Source organism: Pelobates fuscus, chromosome 9 (assembly GCF_036172605.1).
Source record: "Pelobates fuscus isolate aPelFus1 chromosome 9, aPelFus1.pri, whole genome shotgun sequence".
NCBI classification, from domain to species: Eukaryota; Metazoa; Chordata; class Amphibia; order Anura; family Pelobatidae; genus Pelobates; species Pelobates fuscus.
Window position 1 is genome coordinate 49,889,656 of NC_086325.1, and position 14,819 is coordinate 49,904,474.

The window sequence follows — 14,819 nt, forward strand, 5'->3', positions numbered from 1 at the left end:
CAAACCCTTCTAACTTTTGTAGCTTGCGCTTAATATCTCCGTATGCTTGGCTGACAAAGGCGGAGTTAACCATTCGGGAATTGTCTGCGTCTTCCGGATTAAAGGGGGTATACAAGCGGTATGCCTCCAATAATCGGTCATAAAAGACACTGGGCGCTTCATCGCTTTTCTGGATCACCTCAACTGTCTTCGACATGTTAATGGCTTTCTTTCCTCCGGCTTTCATGCCAGCAATTATAGCGTCTCTATAGGCTCTGAGTTGAACCATATCAGCACCATTTACGTTCCAATCGGGATCGGTGTTGGGATAGTGTGTCGCGGCCCATGCTGCTGGATTGGCTTGGTTCAAAGCACGGGCTCTATCCTCTAATGCTTTAATGGCTGCTTGATTTATTCTTGTCCTTTCCTCATTGTTAAATAAAGTCATTAGTAACTGCTGGCAATCAGCCCATGTCGGATTATGCGTCTGTACTATTGAGGTGAACAGATCAGTCATAGCTTGTGGTTTCTCAGTATACGAGGAATTATGGGTCTTCCAGTTTAAAAGATCGGTTGTGGTAAATGGGACATATACGAAGACTGGGTCAGCGTGTGCCATTTGACCTGCGGCATCGATATAAGCTGACCCGGGATTCAGACGAAGAGGCATCTGATAGTGCTTTAATTGTTGGGCACCAGTCAACTGTCGGGTTTGGATGGGGCTACGTAGAGAGGCGTCAGTCATGGGTTCCGGTCGGGGAGAGATAGGGTATGGGGATGTGGGAGGTCGGTTTTGGGAAAAGGTCGTAAATAAAACACTTCGAGCCGAGCTAGATGAAGCTTGACCGGAAGTCTGAAGTGGCGCCAAATCAGGATATTCGTTTCTAATGGGGGTGGATTCTGGTTCCGGAAGGGGAGATTTAGTACGAGGGGGGGTGGATCCTGTACTGGAGGAGGAAGCGGAAGTGGATGAGGGTAATGAGGGGAGGGGTGCAGGACTTCCTGCGTTTGCGTCACTTCTTCTTAACGGAAAGTAAGGGGGCGGCAAAGGGATCTCGGACTCAGGGGGCGTGTCCAAAATGGGCCTAACACCAGTCCTAGTGGACGAGCAAGTCCTAGCTACCATGAGGCGACACTGCTCCTCGTGGCATGTCTGGAGCCATTTTGGCGAGTCATTTACGGCCTGTCTCCAACAGTCAATATAAGGAAACTGGCCGTAAAGTTCAGGCCTACCCGATACAGCCACGTGTAAGCGCTGTACCAGAGTTGGATCCAAACTGCCACGTGGCGGCCATGCCGCAACCAAAGTAGGCCACTCCCTAGTACACAAAGTGACCAAACGTACAGGAGACATCTTTACCCCAAAATCACAAACTTTGAATCCCTTTTTAAAATTCTTAACCATACATCCTAAGGGATCCGGAATCGTTGACTGCGACGCACCCATACTTAACAATGGAACGTCGTCGACAACGAATACTATACACGCGTACTATTCAACAGTCACACCCGTTTCCTCTGGCAACAGCACCACGTGGTACGGTTACCAAGTGAAACGTACACAATAACAATAAACACTCAGGGAATTCCCGTACACACACAGCTGTTACACCAGTCACTATATAATCAATATTATGCCCTTTGGCGTAACTATACAGTCACCCACGCTATAATTCTCTATATACGAATTACCCGTCTATAACACACCCCAGTAACATCGTCTTTTACAAATAGCGGTTACAGTACGGTTAGCATAGGTCAAAGCACAAGTTAAGGTCACAATACAATTATTAGTGGTTATGGTGTTAAACATGCAATGGACGACAATGATTAGTACTTATTATATAATGTCAGTAAATATACAGGGTTATGGTACCGTGCACTATAATACAGCAACACACTATTAACACTCTCGCTAGACGGCTGAGCTCGCGCTATCTAACAAGATATACACTTTACTAAAACAATCGTTAACACATTTACAATTCCCAACTAAACTATTGGCCAGTACCTTGAATGGACTACCTAAAACTATATACACCCGTTTTGGTTAGCCACACTGCCCAATCACCACATATATAGCGAGCTAGAGAACCGAATTTACACAGGCGCCTCTTAGTCGCACTATCAAAAGTCTAGTGGGTTCCAAATTTACACGCCTTCCCACTTAGCCCAGATAGGATGAGAACTAGCGAACCGAATTTACACAGGCGCCGCTTAGTCTCCCGGTCCCTCCGACCTAGCGAACGTAATATACACCCTAGAACGCTAGTCTAGACAAGACACCGGTGTCCGGCTAGGGCTATTTACACCAGGACCCCGCCTGACTAACCAAATCAAACGGTCTGACTAAAGAGCGTTCGATCGAGCGGTGCGCCTTCGCTCCTTCCCTCCGACAGAGGGGGCAGATACACAGATTCAAAACCCCTTTGGGCCTACCGCACAATCGGTATACCCCTAGTGGGTCCTGCCGTCTAAAACAGCAGTTGTCTTACCTCCTCGTTCCTGAACCTGAGTTCACACTCATCGACGGGGACACCCCAGCACTTCTCACGTAGAGGCCGATGATCTCCTGGACAACAGACCAGTGGCGCCGAGACGAAGGGAGGTCCACGCAGAAGTTCAGGGGTGCAGCCGTAGAGAACGTGGGCAAAGATAGACCGTCTCACGCCTCTGCCTCTCAGCTACCGTTGAACGATGAGCTTCCCGGCCAATGCACCAAATGATACCGGAGAAACTGACGGAAGCCAAGCACAGAGAGATGGACACAGGTTTCTTCAGGAAGGAAGAGATTCTTTATTGGATCACCGATCGGGACTCAGAGGGACTAGCGTCACCAAAATACAGCAAAGTCTGAGTACTGAATACATAGAGTACATTCCTTATATAGCACTGTAGCTCCTCCCACAATTAACTACACCCACACATACCCTTAACCTATTTAATAAATAGAGTCTAAACTCATCCATCCGGTCTAACCACGTGGCTCATCTGATACAAAGGAGAGGGACGCGTAATTCCAGTTCTTACATTCCTGCACCTGGTCAGTACAGTGATAACAGTATCTTAGCTACGTGTAATTAACTAACTGATACTACAAACACATATACATACATATGCCTTGTGGCAATCTTAGCCTGCTAAACTTGTATTTTACTGGAATTACATCACAGTATATTTATTAATAGATAACAGCTGGTGATGTAGGACATATTTCTGTGGAGCTGATGAATGTACTGACACTGTAACAAAAAGTATACATGATAGTATTGGATTTATACCATAGATATAGAATATCTATATATCTCTCTATATATCTATAGATATTCTATATCTATGAGTTCTACTACAATTTGCCATCAACAAAAATGGCTGCCTAGCCATAGCGTCACGTGATTACCCATCCTGCGACTCTACGTACAGACACTTCCGGGGAAAGCACTTCCGGTTTCGTAGTAAACACGTCTGGGAGACATGGTGTGAGGGATGCCGCCTGTTCACCGCTCCAGAAGCCGCAGCTCCAGCTCCTCTCCCCGGAAGAGGCGCCATGGAAGCCCCGAATGGTCTCCGGATAAGAAAGGCCGGAGATCCAGGTCTAGGGAGCGGGCTGTTTCTAACGGGCACCGCCGCAGCCGCTCCAGGGACCGAGCCTCGTCTCAGAGACCCCATCACGGCAAGCAATGGGGGGACTACTACGAGAAGGGCAAGGAGGAGATCCTGAGACAGAGACAGGAAGCATTCATAGCCAGGTACGGGGATTGTACAGCGCTACGGAGTCTGAGGGCGCTATATAAATAATATGATAATAATAATAGCTTATTGTGTAATGTTTGATTACCCGTGAAGGCTCTCAGATTCCATACACACATTGTGTGTGTGTGTGTGTGTGTGTTAACATGATATATCCATGGCAGCACTACAGGTGGGTATAGCTCTGCCCCCTTCCAAACTGGACAGGGGCACCTCCTAATTAAAACAATAAAAGAGAGACGCCCCCTCCTACCCCTCAGTCTTTTTTTTCCGGCCCACTTCACTTTGGACACAGGATGCTTTGCACCTCCTTTTTTCGTTTGTCACTTACTTGGGTCATCCGTACCCCTTTTCCCTTGGGAAGTTAATCTTCTCTTCCCATGGAAGCCTCAGGATACGGCGTCTCACCAAGGGCGGCCCCGTGAACGAGTCTCCCCTTTAGCGACCGGGAATATGTACTTACCACTGCATTATTCTGCAGTAACCAGACAGGTAGCCGCTGTATGTGCCAGACCCACTACCGGGGTAATGTCCCTTCTATGGGTACACCTGATAAATCTCGGATATTTGGGTTCTTGGCTTTCCCTTTATACGTGATAATTCCCTACTCGGCCTAAGCACTGCTCCCAGAACCTTCTCAAAGATTCTAATTTCCTTGATCATATTCATCTAGAAGGCATCACAATTTTCCATTACCTGGATGATATTCTAGTCCTTTCCAACGACAAATGTCAACTGAGTCTCGATGGAGTTCTTTTTCTTCTACAGAAGTTCGGATGGATAGTCAACTTCAAGAAAAGTCAGCTCTCCCCATCTCAGGTAATGGGATACCTAGGTGCAAGGTTTGATACCGCCAGAGCAAGGGTATCCCTATCCTTGGACAGAGGTCTAAGATTCCAGTCAAAAATTCTCCAGCTGATTCCTTGTCAGTCTGTTCCAGCAAGAGAAGTCATGAGCCTCCTAAGGAGTCTTTCATCGACAATAGGGCTTACGAGATGGGCACAGTGGCAAATGAGAATTCATCAAATAGAGTTCCTATACCAACATTCGAACAAGGACTTGAATCAGCCTATTCTTATTTCGGACAAAGTCAAGAAAGCGCTGTTATGGTGACTGACCAATCCAAACATTTATCGAGAATTTCCTCTGGGATCAATCCCTTGGATGACGTTAACCACAGATGCCTGTCAGCCAGGTGGGGGGGGGGGGGGGGGGGGCACTCTTGGGTTCCCAACACATCCAGGGTTTATGGAAAAGCAGATTGAAACACCAATCTTCGAACATCCTGGAATTGCGAGCTGTATTCCAAGCTCTTTTACGCTTTCCCTCCATGAGACATTAATGGGTAAAGGTGAGAATAGACAATACCTCAGCAGTAGCCTATCTCAACCACCAAGGAGGGACGAAAAGCAGGGATCTAATGGCAATTATTCTCCCTCTTATGACTTGGGCAGAAACAAATCTGAAGGCCATCAAGTTTACCTGGCAAGGACAACCTATTGGCAGATTACCTGAGCAGGGTGAAAATAGATCCATCGGAATGGGCTCTCTCTCTTCACAAGCATTCAAGTGCATGGTCCAGAAATGGGGCCTTCCACAAGTAGACTTGATGGCAGCATCTTAAAACAGCAAGGTGAGATGGTTCTTCTCACGTTTCTCCGACCCTTTGGCTGAAGACAGGGATGCACTATGCTGTGAGTAGAAGTTCCATCTGGGGTATGTGTTTCCCCCCAATACCCCTAATTTTTCCTCTGTTGGAAAGAATCCAACAAGAACCTGTGACCATTCTAGCAATAATTCCATATTGGGGAAACACATACCCCAGATGGAACTTCTACTCACAGCATAGTGCATCCCTGTCTTCAGCCAAAGGGTCGGAGAAACGCGAGAAGAACCATCTCACCTTGCTGTTTTAAGATGTTGCCATCAAGTCTACTTGTGGAAGGCCCCATTTCTGGACCATGCACTTGAATGCTTGTGAAGAGAGAGAGCCCATTCCGATGGATCTATTTTCACCCTGCTCAGGTAATCTGCCAATAGGTTGTCCTTGCCAGGTAAACTTGATGGCCTTCAGATTTGTTTCTGCCTCTGCTTCAGAAATTATCCCAGGATCTCTCTCTAGATCTGTCATTTCAACAGCAGTTACTCCTCCAAGGTCCAGTCTTTCATCCTGCACCCCAGACTTTGAAGTTGATGGCGTGGAAGTTGAGAGGCAACTACTCGTAAAGAAAGGCTTTTCAGTATCGGTTGTCAATACTTTGCTTTAAAAAAAGAGATCAACATCCTTGGCATATTGCCGCATTTGGAGTATTTTCTGCAGCTTGTCATATTCATGAAATTTCTCCTCAGCTTCCAGGTATAAGCAAGTTCCTTCAGGAACGATTTGATAAATGCTTTAGTCTTAGCACTGACAGTTTTTTCCCCACAGCTGTCGCTAGCAGAGGCTGGGAGAAGTGACAAAACATGATGGCAGTAGCTCAATCTCATGTCAAGTGGAGGACAAATACATACAAAATAGTAGTCCCTACTTTGCCTTGTGTATTTTAGGAGAAATAGATATAAAGCCGAGAAAAGAACAACGGATTAGGAGTGCGGAAGAAAATAGTAATAGATTGAAGAAAGAAAGTTTTGAGTGACAGTTGCTTTAATCTTGTTGAACAATTTACTTGCATATCCAGGGAAAATAATCCTGGAAACAAATCTTTTTGCTAGTACTTGTTTTTCATACAAAATAAAAACGTGGTTATATACAGAACAAATAGTAATGAACAGACAAAATGATAAAATACTTTATGCAGCTGTAAGGTGGATGGGAGGGGCACAACAAAAAATATACAAAAAGGTTATGGAAACACTAACGCATTTTGCATCTTTAACCCGACACTTCCTCAACACAAATGAACTGAACCTTGTAATATACAAATGGACATCTTATAATGAAGTTTTCTGTAATACATTTCACAGTTCAAATCCTATTCAAATATCTAAATGTGATACTCCAAAGGACCATATACCCTAATTGTGTTGTAAGAAGACAGATGAAAGTAATGTAAATATATAGAATATTCTAGAATATCTCCGAATTAGTATCTACGCCATGCTTCCTATAAATGTTCCATGTCAGCTCTGTGAACCATTAATTCCTAGTGTATGCCGCCTTCCCAAATTACATGTATTTGTCCCTCTAATCTTTTCTGTTTTAGAGTCTCCGTCTCTTTCACACAAGCAAGTAACATCACACACTCTAATTGACACGTACATTTCTCACTTTTGGATATCCTATTACATGTAAAGTTTTGTTTTTCTAAGCAGCCTTCTCTTGCTTGAAATCTGGTTTTATGAACATTTGTATATTTTGGCATACAGCTTTCACCTCTGTTGCATATTCATTTTAGTCAGTAATTTGACAACGTAGAAGATCTTGGGAGAAAAGATGGTTTGTTTTTTATTTATAAATTTATTGTGTTTTTTTTGTTTCTTTAATTAACGCTCTTTTATTCTAATTCAGACGACTGAATGAAAGGGAACGGATTGGAGAGCTTGGAGCTCCTGAAATCTGGGGTCTGTCTCCAAAAGTTCCTGAACCTGAGTAAGCCTCTCTTCTCAATTATGTGTAATATCATATCATCACTATGGTAAAAATATGAAAGTTTAAAACTTTTTTTTCTTATTGCTTTATCAGCTCAGATGAACACACTCCTGTGGAAGAGGAGGAAAAGTCAAAAAAGGGTAGCAGTTCAGAGTCTTCATCAGAAGGTAATATTGACTATTATGTGGATTGTTTAATAAACAAACTCTTGACATTCCCACTGCCTCTCTGTCATTGAAAAATAACCTAAGCATGGAAATGAAGGTAAATATTTATATAGTCTGTACATCATCCTTAAATTGTCTTTTATTGGTCAGTCCTACTTCTTTTGAATATACATTTGCACCAGTATTTAATATGTAGTAAACAATGTGGAATTCTTTGTTTTGCAGAAGAAAAGAAGAAAAAAAAGAAGAAAAAGAAAAAATCGAGTAAAAAGAAACGCAGAAAGCACTCAGAAGACAGTGATAGCAACTCTGATTCAGAAAGCAGTGGTAAATACTTACTACTTACACTGTAAACATTGACATCACATTGCTGTCCCCAGACCACGTTTACATTTCTTCCAAAAAATTCAGGATTCAATATCCACTGTAATCTCTATAAAAGACTAAAGAGGATCATATATATATATTTTGTCAATCTGTTTTTATTAAATGATATACAGAGATTATTCAGCCATGTTTGCAAAAGTAGTATTACATAGCAGCCAGTGGTATGTATAAGATTATACAGCCATTCTTGAGAGCATTGCGTAGATAAATTAGTCGCCTTAATATGCCTGATGGCTCAACATGTATTAAAAATTATAGTAGAAATAGTCTGATAGGTAATCTCAAAGGTAAACGGTGTTAAGGACATTTCCCAACCCATCAATATAATCAGGTATCACTTATTGTGTCTTCAAAGTATGGAGAGCGTGGAAGGCAGCTAGTACTTTCTTAAAGTAAAGCTATGTAAGAGGAGTTGCAGAATACACTAAATCTGCTGTTAAACTGTCAGAAAACGACTAGGGCATACTTACTGGCAGAAAAAAAACCCATAAAAATAAAATAGAAATGCATAGCCATCATTATATTGTGCCGAACACTAATTGCAAATAGCAGACCCTTCATTAAGAATAAAGGCAGAAACTTTTGAGAAAGCCTGAGCAGTCAGCTAATGCTTTGCCAAAATGCTTGGACCCGAGGCTCACATGGGAGACAGAAGAAGAACCACCTGGCAATAGCACTACATCAGACAGTTCCGGTTTATCCTGCAATGTAGAACTGTACCCCAGCAACAGCTGCTACAGAGGGCTAGTAAGCATGCTGCTGTCCAAGCAATGCCAAAGTCGTCCTCTCCTCCTATGGTTGGTGTGAGAGCATCTGGGGTGCAGAAGGTATGCTGTTTTGAAGGCCATCGCGTGAAATAGAATAGGAACCATGGCTTCCTCCCAGCAACCAGCCCGTAGAGGACCCTTTGATGTCTGTGGAACTCACAGGGCAGCATAGGCCTTACTCCCAGCAAGGGGTCCTGTACTCTGTTAAGGTAATGTGCTGGCAGATACACCAGTCCCAGTTACTCTGTTAACCTCCAGCATGGGGAAGCATCGGCCTCTGCTCATTCAAACTAAATGACAGGCGGCATGTAGGCCTCAAAACCTCCATAATTAAGTTCCATCAAAGAGGGTGAGAAATGGATTCCATTCACATGTACCCTGGAGAATGCATGGAGACAACAGTGTCTTTAAAGATGCAAATCAAGACAGATTATACGTTTCATGGGACGTTTTAGGCAAATTACTGTAGCTTCTGATTTTTTTAGTTCGAGGCATTTTGTTAACACTTATTAAAGCAATGGTTGTGATTCTTTGTTTTCAGTTGGCATTTTATAAATATTTCTGTCATATAATCTACTAAACGAGAAGATTGCTCTAAACCCCTTTTTGTTTTTTATAGAAGAAGACAAAAAGAAATCAAAGAAAAAAAAGAGAAAGCAAAAAAAGTAAGATTTATTATTATTTTAGCTTTATATACAAAGGGGTCCTTGCAACTTCTGTTTTCAAATTAGGGAATATGTACAGCTACCTAGAAATATAAAGTTAAAAGTGCACTCAGAAATTAAATAAATTCTAGTGAGTAGGAATCATCCTGGGTGGCTTTGAGACTCTAGCGTGCTTGGGCCAATTCATACAATATACAAGATCTAGCGCACTCACTTATTCACTAAACAGCCATTTAAAAGCTCACAGAATGTGATAATTTGTAAAAACATATAATCTAGGCAAATATAATGGGGGTTAGTTACAGAATATGAACATACACTGCATAAGCCTGCTACAGTACCAATGTACGTTATTATTGGCAGGTCCTATCCTAGTAACCTACAACAACAAAATATATATTTTGCGCTATGTATATGCTGCTACATTGCCCATACCATATCACCCTCACGCTGCAGCAATGTTACCACTTTGGGTACACACTAATACACAGACACTGATAACACGCAAATATACATATAGCCACAGGGTATATCTGGCAGTGTGTTTGTGGCATTATATGTGTCAAACAGTAAGTATCTGTTATGTATGTAAGTGGGGAAATTGCTTGGATTGGATTGCATTTATGGAAGGCTGCTTTTGTTATTGATTTGCGCTTTATGTTTATGACAAGGTTGTGTTGTGCAATTTCTTTGAAGTTGTGGGGGAATGTAACAGGGTAAAGGGGCGAGTGGGACTGACAGGATGAGTGAAGGGAGTGAATGAAGGCTGGGCGATTGTGAGGGCAGGCTGTGGTTCTGTGTCCAACCTCCACACACTTTTTAAATGTATTTTTTCCCTGTCCTAACTGCCTTTTGTGTATGGGACTGTTCTATGATGACTGCTTATCATTGCTACTGGAATAAGAGACTCTCATTCACTAAAGAGGACTGTCTCTATATCACTATATCACTATCACTATCTCTATATCACAAGACAGATGGATCTCAAGTGTCTCATTTTGGCAGCCTTTATGTGAAACTTGGAGGCAGATGGAATGTATATTAAGAAGTACATTCCATTTTAAACCAGTACTAAATAAATTATTTAAAATGTCTTCTTAAAATAAATATATATATATCTATATTTTCCTGCTAACTGTGGAATAAACATGCAAAATGTTTTCTGTAGTGTGACCAAGATATTACATGTGCAGTATTTAAATTGTATTAGAAAAATTGGTTACATATTCAAAGTTTTCTTTATTTTGCAGGAAGAAGTCAAAGAAAAAGAAAAGCAAGAAGGCAAAGAAAAAGTCCAGTGATTCCAGTAGTGAGGAATCGGATGAAGAACAGATGCAGGAAGGAGATGATTGGGTTGAGCGAACAAGTAGGTTTTAAGAACACTGAAATATACTCTAAGCCAGGACGTGCCTTTGCCCTTCAGGGGCCCTGCGCAAAACATTTTACCAGTGCACCCCATTACCCACCTTGCACACTTCTGGTCACTCCCTGCAACATCTCCCCCATACTTATTGTATAAAACCCTCACGAAAAAGTGTCAGGGATGCAGGGTTGATGGAATGGCACTGTAAGGGGTAATCTGGAATAAGATGGAGGTTAGTAAGATTACCTGTGGGGCTACGATTGGGATACTGTGGGGAATAAAATGGGTAGGAAGGTGCTGTTAGTAGTTGTTCGCACAACACTGATAGGAAAGCGAATAGCAGGAGTATAAGTATTGCCTCTTTAACTGCATAATATGTTTGGGATATTGTCCTCTGTATACATTCTCTGATTTGCCTTTCTATGGCTAGTTTTAAGTGTCTGTCTGCTTGCTTTCCCCACAGAAGTTAATACAGATGACTTTGAATTTGTGGGTCCAGAAGCTCCAATTACACACCTGTCACAAGATGATAAACCCTTAAAGTAAGTAGTGTGCATTTATTGAAAATATGTATAAATCAAGCAGTTCTTTTAGAGTAATCCTTAGATGTACATTTAACAAACTAAAACCCAAGTAATGCCATTTTTTGAGGTGTTAATTAACAATCAGCTTTGCATACAAGTCTTTACTGCTAACTTATAACGCCTAACCACTTCCCAGCATTATATATCAATAACTTGTGTAAAATAGTTTTTAGAGGAGATCATGGGGGTTAGTCAAAAACATCAAGCTGTATCATTCCTGCCTTTATGCTCCTGTTATGGTGGGATCTCGAACTTCGTTATGTGAAGCAATATAGTTCTTCACAAGTGAATGACCCAAACTGGATGCCACTGTAAATTTGTAGGTGCGATGGTAACACCAGCAAATTATATATTACTTTTATTATTATTATTGGCTGACTTTTTTCTAATCCTAAAGTTATGGACACGCTCTGTTACCCGGTGAAGGTGCAGCCATGGCAGAGTATGTAAAGGCTGGAAAGCGTATCCCAAGGAGAGGAGAAATTGGTTTAACCAGTGATGAAATTGCATCGTTTGAGAAGTCTGGCTATGTCATGAGTGGTAGCAGGTATGTATTTTTGGATTGGGTTTTGTTTTGGGGGAAGGGGGTTAAATGAGAATTGCTGCTGTTCTAAATTACGTCATTGACTAAAAAGATTGAAGATCACTTTGTTAACCCTTCGTTCACACGATGCTCTGTTTTATTTAACATTCTTATTAAAGATTCAGCACATGGCATCACAATCCTTTCCAGTTTAGATACAACCAAAGTACTTATTGTAAATGAGGAGGAGAAATGGAAACTGTGGAAATTTATCACAGTGTTCTGTTTGAAAAAGTGGTCTATGGTATTAAATTGGGGCCGTGGCAACCAGTGGAACCAGCAGGAACATTCCATCGGTGGCTTCTCCCTTTTTGTATTTTTGCACCACGTCTAATAACAGAACTCTGATAAATCTTTTCCATTGTTTCCTATCTTCTCTGTATCATTTCTCTGCGCTAACTGCCAAGTGCGGAGGACAGAGTTTATAATAACAATTAAGAAGTAGCCATAATAGAGGTGCTCAGTTGCTTGACAAAGGTGTGGATTTCCACATTTAATTTCATTTTCAAATCCATTAAATGTGAAATTGTTGAAAAGACGTGTGTTCATAACAGATGTAAATCAAAACTCATTCAGGGCAATTTCTGTCATTGTAGGTTGAGAATATTAATGATAATTATGCAAAATGTCTTTGGCCTAATCTCTTAACAGGTGTATGTATGTGTATACAGATTGCGCTGCATTGTAAAAGTAACGTTTTTGTTGTTGTTCAGACATCGACGTATGGAAGCTGTGCGTCTGCGTAAGGAGAACCAAATTTACAGTGCAGATGAAAAGCGAGCCCTGGCCTCCTTCAACCAAGAGGAGAGGCGCAAACGGGAAAACAAGATCCTATCAAGCTTCAGGGAGATGGTTCACAGGAAGACCAAGGGGAAAGAAGACAAATAGACACTTAACTTCTATTATGGCATTTTATTTCCATGGACTGTGTCTATTCCACCTCTCGGGGAAAACCAAATTTTTTTTTTTGTTTTTTTTACAGCTTTACAATTAAGAATTTCCTCTTTATCCTATGAAAAAAAGGAAACTAAAAACATGTCCATAAATGAAAGTACACCTTCATTGGGTAACTTTTAATATAATGATTTGATAAAAGTTGAGTATTGTTATTCATAAGGCGGGTGCCGTCGCAATCTCTTACTGCTGGCCTTCCGATCGCTGGTTGGCTACAGTATATTTCTGTGTATCTCCTAATGTATCCTCAAAATCTAAATTCACCATTGGTAATTCTGTACATGGAATTCATTCAGTGATCCAGTCGGTTGATTTCTTTCATGAACAATAGTCTGATGCCTAAAGTCAGATACAGTGCTGCATTGATTTTTTTTTAACATTAGGACTCTTACTGATGATTATATAAAGATTTAGCAATAATTCGGTCTTTGAGTTCTCTAAGAATGCTCCATTCTATCCTCACCCTGTGGTGTGAGTATTCATTTTTATCTAATTGTTTCATCTCTTTCTGAGAGATGTTTTTCCCAAACTGTTCTAAGCCATATGTCTAAAAATAAATATCCCAGACTCATTAATAGTCCACCACAGTGAGATTTAGTCATTAACCCCTTAAGGACACATGACATGTGTGACATGTCATGATTCCCTTTTATTCCAGAAGTTTGGTCCTTAAGGGGTTAAACAGGGAATTGGGGGATGACAAAAGAAATGCTCATATTAGACCAAAATAGTGTAATTGGAAAGTTTGAGGATGGCTATTTTGGCCTAAATTGTATATTTCCATAATTCCCAGTTTAATGTGTAACTCCAATGTGTTTATTTTTTTTTTATTTTTTAGGGGGCGGGGGGGAATTATTTATTATGTTGGGTGGCTTTTTTCTTTTTATATTAAAACATCACTTTGTATTTCAGGGCTATGGCATTTAATGTTCTATTTGGAGAAAATTAAAATTTTACAAAAATTCCTGGTTTGTAAGAGTTTATGTGCAAGTCCATAAGATTTTAAGAAACAGTTACAAGGGGGAGTGTGCTCTTTAATGGGAAAGGCTGTTATTTGTTTTTTCCATGACACTGAGGTCAGAGCTCACAGTAGTGCATCTTGAATGGCAGCGTAGAAGCACTCCCCTGAAGAAGTGTTTAATACCTTCACTAATGAACCCATAACACCTTCCCCCTCCCCCCCCCCAAGGACAGAGATAATTATATCAAGTTTTGAATCAAAACAAAACCTAGGGTTTGTGCTATGTGCTTGTTGCACCGTAATGTTCCCTTCATATGCCCCTGTACATATCATCATATATTGTTTTTTAAAGGACAGAAAAGGCATTCACTTAATGTCCTATATGTATACCTAACATTACATGCAATTTAAATGTTAAAAAGTGGGGGGAAATTTATATTTATATTTTTGCACATCCAGCACAACTTAAAAAAAAAAAAAATACTCAAGGATTAATATATCAGTCCTAAATATTAAATGCCACATATCTAGAATCAAAACTAATTGTTGGTCGTTATCGCTAAACTTATACCAATCCCACACTGACGCTATACCAACCATAACCATTACCCAATGCTTACACAATCTCTAACAAGATATCTACACTATCCTTAACCCTACACTATCCCTAAAACAGCAGTAACCCTCCAGCTAACCATACCCTAACCCTGAAGAAATCCTATGTTGTTATCAAATCTGTGATTAGAAAATAGATCTTCTATTAAGTGGTTTGTGACCGTCATCTGCTGGCTGTTTTCATAGTTACATGCAATGTAGCCTGCTTCCCAGCCGATTACACTGTGATCAGTGCAAAACCCAGCACCTGTCATAATTGACTGGGGAAAGACTGAGTGGTTAATTGGTCAGTCTGGGGCCAACAGAGAGAAGTCCCATGCATCCATCAATACCTGGGTCTCTTGGTATGAGCAGGAATTTAACTCTGCGCACATTGCAATCTCTTGACTTCCAGCACTGCAGGCAGATAATCAAAAAGTCTGGGGCCAGCTGACAGAGGACAACCCCAGGTATCT

At 41.2% G+C, this 14,819-nt stretch overlaps 1 protein-coding gene across 2 annotated transcripts; it reads left to right on the top strand.

Moving 5' to 3' along the window:
• Positions 1-3,420: 3,420 nt before the first annotated feature.
• NKAP (NFKB activating protein) lies at positions 3,421-12,790 on the top strand. 2 transcript variants are annotated; one of them, XM_063433365.1, is made up of 9 exons: positions 3,421-3,728; positions 7,238-7,318; positions 7,412-7,485; positions 7,711-7,812; positions 9,259-9,304; positions 10,555-10,670; positions 11,131-11,209; positions 11,649-11,798; positions 12,548-12,790. In XM_063433365.1, the coding sequence occupies exons 1-9, from the start codon at positions 3,466-3,468 to the stop codon at positions 12,720-12,722; spliced, it is 1,086 nt and encodes a 361-aa protein (XP_063289435.1). In that variant the 5' UTR covers positions 3,421-3,465; the 3' UTR covers positions 12,723-12,790. The 2 variants fall into 2 exon arrangements, with proteins under 2 accessions (XP_063289435.1, XP_063289436.1); XM_063433366.1 differs by having other exon boundaries at positions 9,262-9,304.
• Positions 12,791-14,819: the final 2,029 nt, after the last annotated feature.